General features: G+C 40.2%; 1 protein-coding gene across 6 annotated transcripts in view; it reads right to left on the bottom strand.

Moving 5' to 3' along the window:
* palm3 (paralemmin 3) overlaps positions 1-19,752 on the bottom strand; it is a 34,367-nt gene that overhangs the window by 12,144 nt on the left and 2,471 nt on the right. For 3 of the 6 annotated variants that reach the window (XR_011179176.1, XM_069168362.1, XM_069168367.1), the window contains exons 2-3: positions 2,211-2,263; positions 1,580-1,660 (exon numbers count right to left, since the gene is read on the bottom strand). Coding sequence is in view for 5 of the 6 variants with exons in the window: in XM_069168362.1 (XP_069024463.1) it covers positions 1,580-1,660; positions 2,211-2,255 (126 nt within the window). In the remaining variant the exon portion in view is untranslated. Of the gene's footprint in view, positions 1-1,579; positions 1,661-2,210; positions 2,264-4,154; positions 4,213-6,861; positions 6,887-19,752 lie in introns of those variants that run through there. The other 3 variants (XM_069168364.1, XM_069168363.1, XM_069168366.1) reach the window with 3 other exon arrangements.

The following is a 19,752-nucleotide window of genomic DNA, read 5'->3' as shown; positions in this document are numbered from 1 at the left end:
AAGCTGCTTGAGGCTTACCTCGCCCACCTAAGAGAAGACCAAACCAACTACTTTCATACTCTACAAAAACAGAAGCGCACTTCTAAGTAGTTGAGATGATTATAATCTGAACATCATCTTCTGAACAGGTCGTTAAGTGTCTGACCCAATTGTTGTTGTTTTTTTGGTATAATTAAATCCTCTAAACAATGCCTCGTTTCCCCTGCTCCGTTGTTCTTTACCTTTGCGCCACTTAAGCCTTCATCAGGTGTTCCAGCCTCCCACTTGACATCTAGCACAAACCCTGTAAAAGCTGTTTGTGGTTTGTATTTGTGACAATGACAAACGCATCCCACTCATGTGAAAAATAGTTCATTGCAGTCCACCTGAAACTACAAAAGCAACAATAGATTCAATGTTATTGAAGATATACTTTCAGTAGTAAACACTAAACTCTTGCCACCTCTAGGAAAGCTTGTCTGCAGCTCACCCTGACAGGCAGAAATAAACTGCAGGGAACTGTTAGTAAATTATATCCAGTAAAAATAACCAGGAGTGTAATTCTATCCTTTAATGAAAATCCAGTCCAAAGTACTCACGTCAGCTACACTTTGGTCTACTGTGTTCTCCCAGGTGGGGTCTGCATGCTTCTCATGTACAGTTTTACTCCCCTCCAGCTTATGGCCTCATGTCTCCAAAAGTTGGCAAATGTTATCCAAGTAGATGCCTACTTGACTATAAGCGTCACAATACCATCTCTGTGTTTTCTCCTGCAGTGCAGAACAAGCCTGGCTCTGTTCCCCTCCCTGTGCATTTAGCTAGCTGGGCACAGCCCTCTATAAACTTCCCTTCAGGTCAGGAGCTGCATAAGCTGCTCCCTTCTAGTACATACTTGCATCTACCCAGAGGTTAGGCTCAATGTCAAAGCCAATGACTGTTCCAAGAGCTGTGATGATAATACCTCCTGTGAAAGAGCACGTATTAGAATAATAATTTAAGATGCATCTTTAAAACCTGTTCCAACTTGATTTTTGGTCTCCGAAATGCAACTCGTGCTTTGAGCACTGCGCACAAACTCACAGATCTGGTGAGTGTGTATGCAGAGCACTGCCACAAACATGCACAAACACACTTGCTGCACAAATTTCACACAATTTGAAGAATGTGCCCCAGGGCAGGACAACATAGTGGAGTAGGAAGTGGGAATGGCAGTTTGGAAATGATGTGGAAACAATGGGGCAGCTCTGTGACTTGCATAAGGTGTAAACACTCACACAAAAACTGGTTTCAACAAAGGAAGACTTGCCTCTAACCTTTCGAGAGATTGGCGGAACCAGGAAATGTGGAAGGTTGTACTCACAGTTCATGTGTGTGTATGAGTGAGAAAGATTGTATGAAAGGGAAATACATTTACAGGCAATCTGCTTGCTAACAAGCTGGAATGAGTCTACAGAGGATTTTAGCTGAGTGAAATTAGGGCTGCGTGTGTGTGTGTGTGTGTGTGTGTGTGTGTGTGTGTGTGTGTGTGTGTGTGTGTGTGTGTGTGTGTGTGTGGAGATGAATGAGGCCTTTTAGATCACTCTGAATATGCGCGACAGACCTTGAGCTGCTGTAGCCTGAGCTTCTCATCCTCCATCTCTCTTCTGGCTTTGTCCTGCTCTTCCTGCAGTCGCCGCTTCTCCTGAAAAAAAAAAAAAATCAAAAGAAGGACGGAAATAAAAAAAAATTAAAAAAGAGAAGGTTGCCAACATATTGAGAATTTAAAAAGGGAGTGGGAGCAGGAGAGGTATTTTATTCAAATAAAGACAAAGGTGTATCGAAAAACTGATTACCAGACAAACATAAATGAGTTGATGTAAATAAATAAACAGAAACAAAAGAAGAGAAGAGACAGCAGAGAGTATGATATCGCTGGGGAAGAGTAAAACAAGGACACCCTGTCAACCTTTTGTCTTAAGGACACTGCCACCATTGACATTAGGTATACTTTATTTCCCATAATGCTCGAAGCACCCATCCCCATGGCAAACTGGTTTTGTTTTCGTGGGACTCTGGACACCCGGGCTCACCACACTGCACACTCAATCAATTATTTAAGAGTTACGGACAGCTCTGAGAGCACAGCTTAGTCTCATTACGCTCTCTTTCACTGTCTATGCAGATAAATGCAAGTCTGTGTGTGTGTGTGTGTGTGTGTGTGTGTGTGTGTGTGTGTGTGTGTGTGGACTCACAGCAATAGCTTCCAGTCGCTGTTTGTACTTATCTGCCTCATCCATCCTGGCACCTGTGACACAGCAAGAAAGGGTCGAAGGTTAGATATCAGAGGTTAAAAAAATAGAAGACAACTGCAACCTGAGATGGACACACACATACACGCGCACACACAACGTTAACAACGTGGTTTGGAAGAATGAAGACAAGCAATTCAGATGTCTGATATATCCTTAAAATCTTATCAAGCGTGATCTTTTGGTTTTTTTATGTCTTTGTGAGTGCAAAAGTGTCTGTCGTCTAAAGAGTGAAGAAGAGAATCAAACAGCATGTCTCCAAACTCCTGGAGTCCCATGCCTGCTGCATCAGAGGACATCAGAGGAAGCAGCTGTTGAATGGCGATGAGATCAGAGGCAGGATTTCAGCCTTTGCTATTTGTGAAGCGTGTAATTGAACAAGTATCACGTAGTATGAACCCTTATCTTCACAGCCGCTATGACCCACAGTCCTCACCGAAATTGTCTTCTGCCACACCCGCATTAAGCTTTTTTGTTGTCGTCATGCCACAGCCTTGGGCTAAAAAAAAAACACGAGCACAGGCAGTATTTGTTTTCCCCTGCAGCTGACACTAAATGGGACAATATTTGAGTTCCCCAAAACTCAGAGGTACATAAGAAAGCACTGAGTAGAGACATACATAGAAACCAGCTCACGGCAACTCAGTCATTAGTCAGCTCCTACCATCACAAGCTACAACTCTGCTTTAAGAGGAAAACCTTCCCTCCTAAAATAAAAAATAAAAAGTCAACTTCTCAGGCAAAAAACAACTTTTATTTTTGGCCCACATGTCATTCTGCCCTGGGTGGGTTCCATAAAAAAAAAAAAAAAAAAAAAAAAAGACTTTTAATGAACAGTATCTGACTAGGGAGAATCATCAGTGAAAACAGTGTTGTTGGAAATTAAAGGCTTTTACACAATGACAGCAACAATCTTCTCGTCATCGACAATTTTGGGTGGTGTGTTGGTAGTTGTGTCCTACAACAACAACAAAAAATGTCGCCATCGTGGCGGCCGAGATATCTCATTGGGAGAGACACGAGTAATGCAGGACCCAAAATTCCACACCAAATGACACACTGTCACAGCTATTGTCGCCAAACGGCATCACAGTGCTTTGAAGCGCAAAATATTGTGTGTGCACTACCCACCACGCACACACACACACACACACACACACACACACACACACACACACACACACACACACACTTTCTAGATGCATAACCTGCAAAATCTCATAAGCACAGTAAGGACACCAACATGAAAAAAATATTTTGTGACACTAGCTTTACACCAAAATACAACTACACACTGACAGAAAATGCTTTGACACACCAACCCTTGGCCACATTACTCATTTCTCCTAAAACGCCCTTCCCATCCTGACACGCACTCTGCAAATTAGGTCTCTCATTCCTCCCTATAAGGCAACTCAGTAGAGCTTATGCCATTGTTCCTCTCCTACAATATAGTCACACCTCAGGCGGTGTTAGTTAACTTGGTGAGAAACTTCATCCTCCCAACACCTGAAGAATTACTTTTGGCAGCCTCCAGGTGTGGGGTAGGTGGTGGGGGCCACAGGGGAAAAAGGTCCCACGTAAAATAGCGTGAAAATCTAGGTGTACTTTGTGTGAAGGCGAAAAAAGATAAGATTGGCAGAAAAAGAAGGAAGGAGGAAAATGTTGATGGGGGAACAAACTCTCGTGCCTTTCATTGCACTCCGAAAAACTGAGGGTGCGAGACAAAGAGGAAGGATCAGCACAAAGACATATGAGAGTATATATCCATACACAGTATATGGAAAGACGTGAGATAATGCAAACTTCAAGAGCAACAGGGGTAGAAAGAGACAAAATCTTATTGTGGTGGGATTTTGAATGACTGGAGGTGCATTGACAGCTTACAGTATAAGCCTCCGTAGGGAGTGGAGGCTTGTGTCTCATCAGGGCTCCAGGAGAGCGCCTAGAATAGCAGCCAGAGATAAACAAGCAAACACAAACAGAGGCTTTGATGAGGAGGTATTGAGGAGCTCCCCGTAGACACACACTGACTTCGATAATTAGACATGATCCAGGAGGGTAGAGAAGGAAAGGCTGACAAAGTCAAAAAGTTAAGAGACTTAGAGAGAGAAGATGAAAGGGGAATGGGGGGGACATGAAATGTAGCACTTGCTGGGAGTTTCAGACCCCCTACTGTCCACAAAACGCGAATGACCTGTTACACAAAAAAAAGAGCGAATGTTTTACAGGACAGGCAGGAAACAAAGAGATTGTAGATTAAATCTATTCTGTTTCCCATAAGACCTTGATCATGATCAGGCAAACTCCACCTGAGGTGTTCCCAGCTAGTCCAAAGACCTATTTTGAAGTCTTGGATAGAGGTCAATATATTCAGTATTTAAATATGGTTTTCAGCCCGCTGCAGGATTAGAAAGCTCTGGTGTAGACAATTTTAAAATGCATCCGTCAAGCCAAGTCAGTTTTGTTAATACAGCCTCAAGTTACAAATACTGCACTGTAAATAATGACAGATTCCCATCAGACAAAACTCCAAAAATCCTCTTCAATGGGGCAAAAAAGGAGGAGCAACAGAAGAAGGACCCTTCTTCAAAGACTGGCAGACATGCAATAGATGCCACACAATAGTTTGAAATGGAAAATTACAATATTGGAAAAATCACAATGACAATTAGGGATGGGTCATGATTTTTAAATATTGAAAGTCATTAAAATATAAAAAAAAATTCTATTAATAATCCTGTCTATCATTCTTCCTTATTTCCCGTTTTTACCGGCCCCAGTTGTAATGCGTTACTACCATCAGAAGGTGGCGGTAATTGCCCTAAAAGCTGTCTGCCAGCCAACCATTAAACAACATAAGGAGAAGCAGAACATGTTGCTACCAGACTCTGGAGCTTTGCAGGTAAAACTGTGTAGCGCTGTGAGCTCGGATGCTCACGATGCTCACAGCAGAAACATGCAAAGACGACTACAGCCGACAAAAAGATTATTTTCAGAACTTCTTCAAAGCACTGACATTAGAGTGACGCACCAATCAGACGAAGCATCCACTGTCAATGGCCAGACAAAGGGAGCCTACAAACAATGGCCATCGTCTCAAAGATTAAACTAAAGACATGCTTCTCATAAGCTCTGTCCAAGGCGACAGTTTTAGAAGTTGGATGTTTTTTGTTGAGCCCAAAAAGCTCAATTGATGGTTGAATAGTTCAGAGTGAATTTCAAATAGTAATTTTTCTTAAAATGCCTATCCCTAATGACAATACTGTAGATACCATAAATCACACACGATTCCCTATAAATAAATTATGTTCTTTATTGGGCAGTTTCTACATCATAAAACCAATTAGAAGCTTCATTAATGTGAATTTTTTAATTTAACCCTGAATCCTTTCATCTTAACTGTGAATTTTCACACAACTCCCACGATCATCTTGTGGCATTCAGAGTGCTGCAACACACAAATGTGCTGTGACTGAACAGAAACTGTACTGCACCATTGCCTCTGTTAATTCACTCTATATCCGATATATCCAAGAACCAGACAGCAGTTGTCATAAACTAATTAGACACATTGCCATGAAAGTAGCTGAGCTGTTACAGCATTTAATTAGACATCAGTTCACCTGTAACACCTGTTGTATGTTGGCGCGCGCGCACACACACACACACACACACACACACACACACACTTTATATATCCCAGTCTTTCACCCTCTGTTTCACCCCCCTCCATTCACACTTTGTCACACAATTGACTGAAGGAACAATGGGCAAATACAAAAGAAAAGAGCAGAGGCAGGAGAAATGTTGGCCTCAATGGAAGAGAAAACTACACTGTATATCAGTATTGCAGTGATGAGTAAAAATGTTGATTTGCCGGAGTCAGAAAAGCACAGGTGTTTCTGATATCATTCCACAGCAGCTCTGTTCTGTTGACGTGTACCTGTAAGCAGCAGCAGTGTGGCAGCGGGTCAACATGCACAGAACCGGGACCCTGAAACTGAAGTAGCTTAATGGAACTTGGACATTGTTAATTTTATGATTCACACCTGTGCCTCCCCCAATGTCACATGATGAAATTAAGGCTCGGTGATATCGACCAAAAGTCACATTCTGATATATTTTGGATGAATTGCGACACACGATCTCTGTATTTTCTACAAAGAGGGCTAAATGTAAATTTGCAAGTCAAAGCCAATATGAAATGTCACAAGCATTTTTATTCAAACAGATTGCGATGTAAAAAAAAAAAAAAAAAATTCAAATACAGGGTTTCCTTCCCTGTTTGAAAATATACAGCTGCAATTCATGTAAATGAAAAATATATATTAAAAAAAAAGTCTATATTGAATATAAATTGGTCAAGAATAGGCTTCAGTTGTTTCCAACATCAAACAGAGTGGCTTGCTGTGCTCAGATAATGGTCTCATTTCCAGTTTCAGGCATGTGTGTGTTACTGGTAGCTTGTTGCTGCTCTATTCTTCATCACAGTGGCTAATTACCCACTGGACATTTAAACTAGTTCTGCTCGCACACTCGCAGCTCTTGCCTTTTAGCAGCTTTCTCTCTGATGCCACAGTTGTTACCTTACCTTAGCCGTTAGCGATGGCTCCTCTCTCTCTCACTGTCCTGCTCTCTCCTGCATAGTTATCCCTCCACCCCCTTTTGTAATAATGGTACATGTACCGAATGTAGTTTATTAGCAGTGATGGAAGCACGGCTCCTCATAAAAAAAAAAAAGCTGATCGTTAACTGCTACAGCACCAAGGAGCAAGGTTTTGGACTCTCCTCTCACCGCAAATAATTTGCATTTCCCACGCATGACTTAGTTCTTCATTCATAACTTCTGTGTATAAATCCATAAAACTAAATAGGGTCTAAATGATGGGTAGAAATTATATTTATTTATGATAGAACATACAAACCGAGTCAAAATGTCAACACTGGAAAAAGGCCTTTCTTGGGCAAACGAAGAGTCGATAATTTTGATAAAAGACTGATTATTTAAGTCCACTATCAAGGACAAATGCAGGTTTCAGCTTCTAAATGTAAACATTTACAGATCTATACCGTACTGTAGTTTTCGGTCACATTAACCCAATGCGCCTTTTTCAGATATTAATTAAACTAAATGATCAGTTGATGTAAGGCTGTGACCAATAATCATTCTTATGACTGACTAATCATTCTAAATTATTCTATTACTGCTGTGATCAACTAAATGTGACATGTTGCACTTCAAAGCACAGAGATTTAGTTTACAACTCCATAACACACAAAAAAAAGCAGTAATCCCTCTCAATTAAGAATCTGCAGCTTGGAAATGTTGCATTTCTGCTTGAAAAATGACTTGATTCCAAATTGAAAATAGTTGCTAATTCAGTTTCTTTTGAGTGACTAATCAGGTAATTGATGTTTCAGCTCTAAATTGATTAACTGGAAATAATAGGCAGATTAACTGAAAATAATTACGAGCAGCCCTGTTGCATGTAAGGATTAGTGCTGTGTTCAGTGGAAGGCCAAGAAAGTCCAGCTGCTTCTCAGTCATTCAAGTCTCACTGCAAACTGTCAGCAGGGTTTCTTTACAAACATTCCTCCTGCCCTGGTGCACAAGAATGTTGTGCATATTTGCCTTCGGTGTATGTGTGCATGTTTATATAACAATGTATATTTGTCTAGTAGAGTGTCGTGAAGTCTATATGCCAAGTGCCAATGTAGTGACATTAGCTCTATGGGAACAGACGGAAGAACAGTAGGGAGTCTGGAAAGAAAATTATAAGAATAATTTAGCATCACAGCTCACAGTTCATGGCTTTCTCTGACACACACTCACAAGCAATGGACTGTACATCAAAATGAAAATTAAGAAGAGTTATGATTCCAACAAAGGAAGACACTGCAGTGTTTTATTTTGTAAATAAAAAGACCAGAATAACTACAACAAACACGAACTATTTTGGTGTTCAGCTAAATTCAAGTCTCAGCGTCAATGTAAAGAAAAGTCTTTTCAGCCTGAGCACATAACACAGAAGCCAAAGCATTACCATTTCATTTTTTGTGGGCTTAAAAATAAGGTCTCTGGAAAGACTGTGAGAGAGGTAATCAGTACAATCAGTGTTAGCTGATAGGCAGCACTTACATACCGCCGAGGCTTCATGTTGCACTGCATTAGCTGGTTTATAGAATGGTAGTGGTGTTCACTTTCTTCAAATACAGCTGGGCAATATGGACAAATTCAATTATCAACATAGTTTTGACAAAAAACCTCAATATCAATAGTGCAACAATATGGTAGGGATGAGGAATGGTGCTTTCACAAAATATTTATAAAATTTTAGTAAATACCCTTTAATGATGTGGCTGTAATATGAAGGCAAATAATAGAACAACCACAACAGTCACTTCACTGTTATGCAGCTTTTAAAACCAGGAAAAGACTAAATTTAAGCCATACAACAATGTTGCAATATCCAAAATCTAAGACAATATCTAGTCTCATATCAGGAGATAATATCGATATATTGTCCAACCCTATATCTTCGAGACATGAAATGTAGATAAACTGTCAGTGCACTGATGACGAGAATCTGAAGGATATTTTCAGGGTCCGCTAGTTTCTTAGACAAACATAATACTTGCCTAAAACCATGAACATGAGAGCACACGTGACCAGGCAGGTAAGAGTACCGGGTCACTGACTGTGACTTCACGGGGATGGACACAAGCTGCAGTGGAGCATGAAAACTGAACTTTCGGCCATGAGACGCTAACAAGACAGCGACACAGGGCACCTCTCAGTTCCAGCATCGCTAGACTGTGATAAATTATTGACAAAACCTCTCTGATGTACAATCAGCTTGAAGGAAGGGAGACATTATATGCTAAATATAATAGAAACAAAGTAAAGGACAGTAGACAAAAGGCTTATTGAGAAGCAACAGTCTCCTAAACCTGTAAATACTGGCCACTGGGTACACAACATACAGCAAGTTGCTAAAAAGGCTTCAGTGGGTGGAGGGAGTCATTAAAAGGCCCCCCCAGTGACATTTTGTTTTTGTGTGATGATGCAATTACACTGCTGGCCAGCCTGTTTTTTTTGTCCATTTCTTGGAGATATGGAGGGAATGACGTGGGAGATTATCAGAAAAACAGAGAGTGAGCAGACAGTGGGAAGCTGGTAATAATAATAATTATATACTAAAAGCTGAGTTCTGAAATTGATAGTTTTATTCATTTACAACACCTGTATTAGTGATTCTACATTGCAATCAACTTTGCTTTGAAGTGTAGTTCATCTGCTTAAGGCTCATTTACAATGTTGGTTCTGCATGTCCCATTATGCTGCCTCTATTCTACATTGCTGGAGTTCTTTCCAGCCTTGAGGAGCGGAGTACTTGATAGAAGCATTTACACCGCAGAACTGAAAAGACTGAAAGAAGATAGGAGCAGAAAAGTTGAAGTTTTTTTTATTTTATTTTTATTTTAGCAATGCTATTTAGACTGAGACAGACAAAGTATTCCAAGGCCACTGTAAATTGAAAATATCCTTCCACCCGTGTGTTTGGAAACAGGAAGGGCACAAGCATCATCCTCCAGATTAGCGACAGAACAAGCAATCTCATCAACCCTGATCTCTGAACCCGCGCATCCTCTGCTGTCGTCACTGGCCGTAGCTCAGGAAGAGCCTGACTTCAACAGCCAGCAAGCTAACTGTAAAACAAATTCCTGGATAGAACTTCAATCGGACACAGGGGGAATTAAAGAGGCAATTACTCTCCGGTTTGAGGGATGAACAGAGCGAATTGTTGTAAAGTGCTTTTTCATCAGCTATTGATTTTCAGTTGCTTTACAGACTTTGCAGCAGAAACCGCATTATTGGAGATGGATATCCTGCGTAGTTGATAGAAATAAATCTGACATAGTGGGAGAGAGAGTTTTTGTGTGTAATGTGAGTGTATTGTACACGTGTGGGTGGTATGGGTGGAATTTGTGTGTCTTGGATGGTGCTACTGCAACAACACACGGCCAAGTTCCAATGATTGACAGTCCGGGTCGGGGGAATGAAAACACTGCATTCCACTGCTGTGTGTGTGTGTGTGTGTGTGTGTGTGTGTGTGTGTGTGTGTGTGTGTGTGTGTGTGTGTGTGTGTGTGTGTGTGTGTATGTTGGAAAAACTGATAGGTTACTGTGAGATGCGTGTGTGCCTCCTACGTCACAGAGCCAACAGTTTGGTGGACTTTGGAGCATGCTGGGGATTATCAAAATCAATAACATATATCACAGTTACTCCAAGTCATTTATCGCCGCTGCACTTCATGGGCACGACAGTCCTACTGCGTTCAGACAGAAACGCTACGCAAGATGCTAGACGTAACGCAGAGGCTCAAACAATGCGTGCATTTTAAAGCACAGAGAAAGCCATTAACCTACCAATCCCATATTTATCAGTGTACAAACTCCACAGATATGTACGATATGATCACAAAGGAACGTAAGCACTTGAGCGCATCAAAGGCATCACTGTAAGGGAGTATCAAAATAAATCTTCCAACAGGTCCTGCTGTTAAGAGGTGAAACTCAAGTTTAATGCACTGACAATCTGACTAAACAATGTTGAGAGAAGAGACAGTGATGAAACAACAGCACCTCAAAGCAGCAAATTCTCTTTGCTCTCATTTTGTCTCTTAAGTCATACAGATATAAAAAGGATTGAGGGGGGATCAGTGGTGTTCTCAGTTATCACACACGCCCACACACACACACGCCCACACACGCCACACACACACACACACACACACACACACACACACACACACACACACACACACACACACACACACACACACAATAGAGTCTCTGTTCAGCAAGAGGGAGGTTGGTCTTTGCCGGGCTCTGTCCACAATATCCTTCTGCAGGAGCTCTTATAAACAAAGCACACACCCGCAGCACTCCATCTGATCTCTGTTTGTGCTGATTCAGAAACTAATGCGACCTGGATGTTTCAAGGTTTAACTGTCAGTTCTGTTGGGATTTTCTCTGGTCCTTTTCACACCTGTTGTTCAGTCCATTCAGTCTGAACCGGGGGGAGATTCAGGCCTGGTATGTTCAACCCGACAAATTACAAAGAAACCAAAAGGTGGAGACATGAAGACAAACGCCAGATGACGGCAATGACAGACATATTTTAGGGTATATTCTTGACAATAATGCTAAAAAATATTAACTTAGAAAACAGTTCTCACAAAAAGATGTGATAGATTTATATATCGGCATAAATGTAAAAGTTTGTGTTATAATATTCATTGAAAACTAACATAGATTACATAGGTTGTTGTACATCTGATGTTTTGTAACCAAATCACTTCCAGACAACTGAAGTCCATTCCCTTTTTGGAACCAACTCCTCTACAGTGGAGCCGCTTTTCAGCCAAGATTGTTATTGCCGTGTGTAAATTATGCATGTAACAAACATCACAACATGAATTCTAAAAATCAACCAATATTGTCATGAACGATTCAATATGACACATCTTTGCTGACAGATAACTGATTCATTTGTCAGTTTAGCAGACAGTCATCCCACATAAGTACTTCATGTGGCTGTAGTGACTGACAGCAGGTCACGCTGCATTCCCCTACACTCCTACGATGTGTTTATCCTCGCTCACATCACAAATAGCTCACAAAGTGCAGTAATTGCTCATTATGAACTAAACACCATCTTGTATCTTCCATACCTGGTTTTCCGCACTGTGCCTACTGACATAGTCTTTGCTGTCGAACCAAAGTTTGTGCAGCCATTATGTTTTCAGACAAACACACAGATGGCTGAAATAAGTCTAAATGCTGTATATGGCTACATACTGCTTGATACTGCCCTCTGAGTGGCTCCCAATATGGGCAAACTTCTGATCACTAGCTGTGTCAAAAACGCCATCTGCCTCGCAAGTTTAAAATATTAAGTCCAGGAGGATTTGGGGTGAGAAAATCAGTTCCACAGCCATTAAGATGAGCAACAAATCAGAAGCGACAGCATGGTGAAGCCTTTGTAAAAACCTTGTCATCCACTCATCAAATCAGCAGAGGGGCTGCAGAGATTAGCACGGTCATCCGGAACATACATATGCATGGCAAAGCTGAAGAATAACGCGCTATGCAGCGTGCATGAGTCATCTTGGCTCACTGAGTATGATTAACACGTAGGATTATCTTTTTAATCCGAATGTGAAGAAGTGAGATTGTTGCACTGGTGCAACTGGACGCAGTTCTGAGAATGGTTCAGTTTTAGAAGTGTGAACACGGAGCATAAATTCAGACAGCAGTTCCAACTATTATGAAGGTTGTTTCCGGTTGTATTTCTAAATGAGAAGCTACCCAAGGAGTGTTCAATGCCTTAATAACTCTTTTCCTAATTAACCAGAACTTAATTCTGAAGGATTATAAACTTCATGACTCTGATTAAACTGCAATTAAAATTGAACAAAGTCAGTTGTTAAATACTTTGGTTTCGTGTAATACAACAGTGTAACACAGTTAATGCCTTAAAAATCACTTTGCATATACTGTATTTAATGTTTTTTCCATGTCACTATACAGAACATACAGTATGGTTAAGAATTCAACCATTTTGCCTGGCTGAGGTGTAACCCTTCGAAATTATGTTTACAAAATTCCAAACATACTAACATGAAAGCGCTGGATAATTTTTGGTTTGCCACCCAGCCTTTTGTTTACATGAAGATTCAATCATGAACTCACATGACTTCAGGACATTGGACAATGGGTTATCATCTGTTGCCCCTTACACTGTAAGACAGTTAATCACTGAGCTTCCAGTGTTTTGGTATTCACAAAATCCTTCTTTCGGCAGCTTTATCTCCAAAAACACGGTGCACAGATAGTTGAGACACGTATTAGTGTTTATGATAAGAGGGGGAAACTGTGTTTTAACCCTGAGGTGGAATGCACAGAGTGTGTGGTGTTACACTCTGCAGAGGAGTGAGGATTATAGGCTATCTGAGGGTTCATGGGAAACACAGAAAAAGGGTAACGTTTCGATTAGCCACTAACTGATTGTCATTATAACCATTAGAGCCGTTTACAGTGAATTTAGTACATAGGCAAGTGTCATCCAAGACATGTATATTGCACTTTAAGTCTCAAGAAGTTTACATGTACCTGTAATTTGAAGCTATCTCAGTCCTCATAACCTGCCTCATCTAACTCACAGAAAACAAATCATGAGAAGTACATGGATAAAGCTTTAGGAGTGGGAAATGTGAGGGGAGACTGAAAGACAAGAACAAGAGACAGATAAGACACAGGCATCCTGCAAGGAACCAGAGAGGTTAAGACGAGTGAGAGAACAAGACCTTGAGGAAGTGATGTGAAGAGGGGGCTCAGAGCTTGAGACACCTGCTCTGACAAGTCCTGACAAGACACTTGAGGCTGTGACACAACATAAACAATCTATCAGCACACATCAAATTCTCACCGACACATTTCGCAATGTGCCCATCTCCATTTTATCAGTACAGCTCAGACACATACACAGAGGTTTTATAAGCATTTAAGTGTCACAGTAATTGTTCCTACAATGGTGCACCCACAGTTAAAACATGCCATTTTCTGAAAAGGAAAAAAAGTGATAACAATGTTTTGGAATTTCACAATCAAGTCATGAATTATCAAATACGTGCTGCTCCCTTGTCTCCATTTAGTACAGTGTACTACCTAACTTAGCTTTAAACAGAGTGCCTGAAAAAGTCACACAACTTTAGAAATGCCCGTGCACTGTAATGTTTTTGTCAAACGGAAATTATTGTTCAATACATGAACAGAAAATTGTTACAATTTGGACTACTGCGTACTAGCTGAAGTAATAATTCAACATTTTCTGTTCCAGTTATTTCAATACAGGAATATGTAGTTTATCTTTGTTGGGGAAATATAATAAACCTTTTTGTTTGAAATGTCATTAATTTAGCATGGAGATAACTGGCAGATTAATCGATCGTAAAAAAAAATAACGTTTCTTCACTGTGGACCAGGTGTGACAGCGAAGCATCAACAAGGTTTACATAGACTCAGTTTGTCCTTTTCATGAAAAAAGAAACACTTTTAAGGCATGGTGCAAAACCAAAATGTCACCGAAATAAGGGAAGTGACCTTTTTTTAAACCAAAAGAGCCCCCGTCTCATCTACTTACTGTTGCATATTGTCAGCATGGATCTTCATTTAAACTGCTGGCTGTGGGTTATTTGTTCCTGCAGCTCTGTGGTTTAATCATTTACCACGCTGTCCATTAGGAGGATGCTCTACTGTGTTAACGGAAAGCAGGGTTAGACAGGTGGTGTTCCTACAGTGCAACGGAATACAATAAACAATACCTGTGAACTCAATCTAAATTGAAAACTGATCATTTTAAAAATGTCGAGCTTGGCGGTTATGTTAATGCAGATTGGCTGGTGACTTCATTTATTCACAAGTTAGCACACGATAGTGTGGGAGCAGAACTGATGAGCCACAGTGGAACTCATTCATGGTGATTCTTATCAATGATTTGACCTCGTTTTCATAAAGTTATTTTAGGATTTTCTACTAATGAATTTTCTGACTCTTGATGTACTCACAAGCAGACTATTCTTGTTGGTTACTGTTCTCTTTACACTTCGAGTAAGAGTGTGCAGGACATGCATTGGCTTGCTTCAGTGACTCGTCTGTCTGTGTGTGCAGGATTAGTGTGTGTGTGTGTGTGTGTGTGTGTGTGTGTGTGTGTGTGTGTGTGTGTGTGTGTGTGAAACAGGTTTGGAGAGGAATGTAGGACTGGTGTAATCCGGTCTCGGTTCATTTTCGCTATTGTCATTGAGTCAAAAGCCTGTAGGCCTGATGTGCCGTTGGGCCTCGTAGCTCAGTCACAATTGCACACATATTCTCACATAACACACAGCAGCCCGCAACCTATTTAAACAACGCCAGGACAACGCAGCACAAAAACAATCTGTAGGTACAATAGACCTGACTCTCAACAAACTCATTAACACCTACATTTCTTGCTTTAAAATAACTTTAAGATACAACAATCATTCACTATCAGCTGACCTTGCAATGTCGAACCAAAGTGATTGTTTAAATCTACTCTAAAGTCACCTTGTAAATGTCTAGCCGCACAATGTAATGTTTAACTTCCCTCCTTCCACATTATCATTGTGGACAAGCAAACACAATTCCAGCCAATCATTACAGACAACACACTGATCCTTCAACCCACAGCTGTTAACACTCTCTGAGGTTACAGATGATGAAGGAGGAATTCACACCAAGAACTTGTAAAACATAAATGTAAGAAAGGTTGACTACACCATGACAACTAATTTAAGTACCAAAATTATATAAGATATATCTGCTTCCAAAGCCAATTGTACCGGGGTTAAAGGTCTTAGATGGTTTACACAACACCTCTGTCAACATCACTTAACCAATCACCATGGATGAATCAGGGTCAACAGGCTGGTACAGAGGAATGCCTCCGTTGTCTACACCAACAGATAGTGCTCTTCATGTGTTGGTCAATACACCAAGGTAATAAACAAATGTTGGAGAAGATAGACTCCCTTATACACAATAATTTTTTTATGTAGAAATAGTTAAAAGTCTCATGTGACAAGCTGTGTGACTGGTTGCACCGATTAATGGATATCAAACAAAAGAAGAGGGGGAATAAACACGTCAGCATACTTCAAGATAACTAGGCATGACGCAGTCATTTCTTAAACCATCCAAAAAATGGCTGGCTACATTGTTAAAAAATAAATATCGAGGGTATTATTATACATGGTAAAAGGAGATTATAGCAACTTGTTCCTTAAGTAGCTCAAAATCCTGTGATCCTCTGTCAGTCTGAACAGTCCACGTATTTAAGATGGGAAGGGTTCTGAATAGGCCCCTTCCTAGGTATTGCTGATTTATATAATCAGACTTGAGAGAAAACCACCTAGTAGTCACAGCAAACAGTGGTAAGCACTGCAGCAAGAGGTGGACTATTTTTGTTTAACTGAATGCAAAGAAAAAGCATGCCTGAAAACAGCACAAGAAACTAAGAAACTCCAAGCCTCTTCTGAGGATGAAAAGAATGTTCATATTCTATATGCGACATGAATTTCTGCCAGAACGCAGACCAAAACCCTTTAGCCGTAAATCGGCTCATTTCAGTGTGGGATGCAGATTTGTGACTGGCATTTTATGCAGGTGTGGTTCTTCAAAATTAGTTGTGAATTGGCAACGATGAGCCATATTTTAAATAATTGACAAGACAACAACATCACACATTAGCTGGAGCTTTGGAAAGCTGCCTAGACAGCTTTCTGGCACCGTCTAAATTTTGAGAACACTATAATTTCTGCAAATGGAGATATAGGCACAACAAACAACGAGCACCAAATTTCCACATTCATTAATGTTTAGTTGTGTTAAATTTTGGGTATGCAAGTTAAAGCGTATCCTATTCTTAATGTGCACCTATGCACTGCTAGCATTTAAAATAGTCAGCTACACTTCAGTTAAAGCGATATCTTTCAGGTTAGCGCTTGCATAACAGTGTGCAGCAGTGTGATCCTTCTGTTACCTTTGTGCTGTACTTGATGGCCAACCCGTAACCTAGTAACGCAACCATGTGTATTTGTTGTTGTTTGACGTCTTTAAATTGCATTATTTATGTTATCTCCTTTGTTTCATTCACACAGAAATCGAAACACCAAACTGTCCTCGTGTTTGAATCAGACCTGCAGCTCCTGACCACCTTCATTATCCTTGATTACCTCAGTTTTTTTCAATTTATCTGTTAATCATTTGGTCTGTGAAATGTCAGAAAATTATCAATATTGCAAAAAACCCTTGCCACATCATCAATCACTTGTTTTGTTTCTCCGTTTACTATCACATGCATAAAAGCAGCAAATCCTCACAACTGAGAAGCTGGAATCCCACAATGTTTTGCATTCTTGCTCATAAAATTGCTTCACTAATTTATAGATTAGCAGAAATTGGAGATTATTTTGTTTTAGATTAATAATTTCTGTTGGATGTTGATCCGAATAGGCAGACTAAATTAAACAGTGGCTTTCTAAATTTGTTTTGCGTAATACTTATACAAATTATAATTATTTTAATCAAGTTTCCTCTTGATATATAATATGTAAAAGCTACTAAGAACAGGGAACAGTTTAATGGAAACAGCAATCTGAGAGTAGAATTTAAAAATAGATTAATTACAGAGGTGTTGTTAAATGCAGTGAAGCTAAGAACTAAAAAATAATGCTGTCAGATGGCTCGGGGCTTTCTGGAAGTTATCTCCTTAGAACCATAACACATTACTTAACTGTCTAATCCTTGTCTGCTTGATGAATAAATTGTTGGTGGTGACAAAAGAAAGGCATGTGTAAGACACAGACAGAGTAAACTGAAGATAGTAAATGTTGTTCTGTCCTCCTCCTGCCCTTACCAACTGCCAGCCAGGATTTCTGAGACTCTAAATCAACAGATTATTGCAAATGAAAGGAATACCAAACGCACACAAAGATGCACACACAATGATTTAAAGAGCGCTGGCGGAAAACCTGCCATCTGTGCCTAAACACGACACAAGGGATGAAACTCTCACTACAGTTCAGTTGAGTTTGGGGCATGGCAGGAATCTCAGGCATGTTGTCACTGACATGGTGACATAATGTAGAAACATGCTGGAGGTCAGGTGAGCTCTCCGGGAAGTGAGCTGATATGTCTCTATTTCAACATTTCCCAATACTGAAAATTAGCTAATCACACATTATATTAACACTGACTGCAATACTCTGAGATTAATCTACCTAAAGGGGCTTTCTACCCATTTTAGTACATCAGTTTATCCATTATGTGGACAAAAAACAGTTGTATTAGCATTTTCACTAGCTCTGACAAGTTCTTTACAGTGTGAAGAAAAAAAAATGGGTGATATTATCAGGGTTATCCTAACCAGGGTAAAAAGAGATTTTTAACAGAAAGCCTTTGTCAAAAACTGTGCTTCACATTTTGTCAAACAGGGAGTATGAAAGAATGAAAACAGGGTTTCCTTCCCATGTTTCCCAATTTTAAGCAAGTGCAATACTGAATTGGTGAGGATTGCAACTGCGGTGTAGGTAGGCTCTTCCAATGACCATTACCGAACAAACTTATAGTGGGAATAGGAAAAACAGAGTTGCAGAATATTCCAACTTTAGTTGCATTGCCAAAGTCTCACCAAAGACTCCATGAACCGTGATTGTGAGTTTTCACAGCAGTTTGTGCCAAAGTTGTTTCCTTGGGAACAAATTTGAATGATGAGATCTCTCTGCCACTACAAGAAAAAGAAACTAGAAGGACAGTCTCACGGTTGTATGCCTCCACCAACCAGTCAGCTTGCAGTTTACATTCATGTCTCTCCAGACTTATATAATGTAGAAGTGAAGACTCTGAGAGAATCCTTATACGTGTTTACATGCTTGGCCATATGCTTCAAATATGGATGTTTCTGCAAAGGAACTACAAAGTCTAAAACACAGATGCGTCACACATACCTTCAACCAGACAGCACAGAAGATCTATAAAATCATTGCAGTTTCAAGATGGACACCAAAAATCTGTATCTGAAAAAATGTGAAACAAGGTCACAATCTTCCCTTCTCTTCCTGAGTTATGGTGCTGATTGGCCAGAAAAAAAATGCTGCAGACATTGTGATGTCACATTGAAATTGACCTTTTGGATATGAAATGTCTTCACTTCATTTTTTTTTATTTTTTTTTTATTTTTTTTATCCTTTTAGACATTTGCAGCTCAATTTTGGAGTTATGGCCACAAATGTGTTTTTTGTAAGGTCACAGTGCCCTTTGACCTTTGGCAACCAAAGTCGATTTCAGTCCAAAGGAATGTTTGAGAAATTTCCTCTAGGCATTCATGAGATATCACATGGGGCAGAACAACCTGAAAAACACAACGCCTCCAGCCACAGCTGTCGCCAGAGCGGAGGCACAAAAACTTACACAGCTATATGTGGCCATTAGCTTAGTCATCTATTGTTTCCAGCTGAACCTTATTTGTGCATCCTCTGCCATCGGAGCCAAATAATAACCATTATAATAACATGAAGCAAGGTGTGCTTGTGCACTCTGCACGCAGACACAAAAAGAGCAGTCGCAACATCACATAAAGTGCAAGGTACAACTCTAAAACTTTATAACACAATGTGCATCATTAGTCAGGCAACGCTCCACAGCACAAACTTTAAATGAAGAAAACAAAAATCCCCCCATGTAAATGGTGAGCTGAAATATGAAAATGTACCAACAATAACAGAGTTGGGTTTCTGGTTACAATGCCATACAAAGGGGCAAAGAGATGTGTATGAATCCAATATCACTTAAACTGAGGATGGTCAAACAGAGAGATATGCTGCAGGCGATGTGACCGAGT

The sequence above is a fragment of the Embiotoca jacksoni genome, unplaced genomic scaffold (genome assembly GCF_022577435.1).
Source record: "Embiotoca jacksoni isolate LCO1_2020_lvr unplaced genomic scaffold, fEmbJac1.0.p SCAF_4, whole genome shotgun sequence".
Taxonomy (NCBI): Eukaryota; Metazoa; Chordata; class Actinopteri; family Embiotocidae; genus Embiotoca; species Embiotoca jacksoni.
Note: the sequence above shows the minus strand (reverse complement) of the source record. Positions and strands in the feature narration are given on the sequence as shown.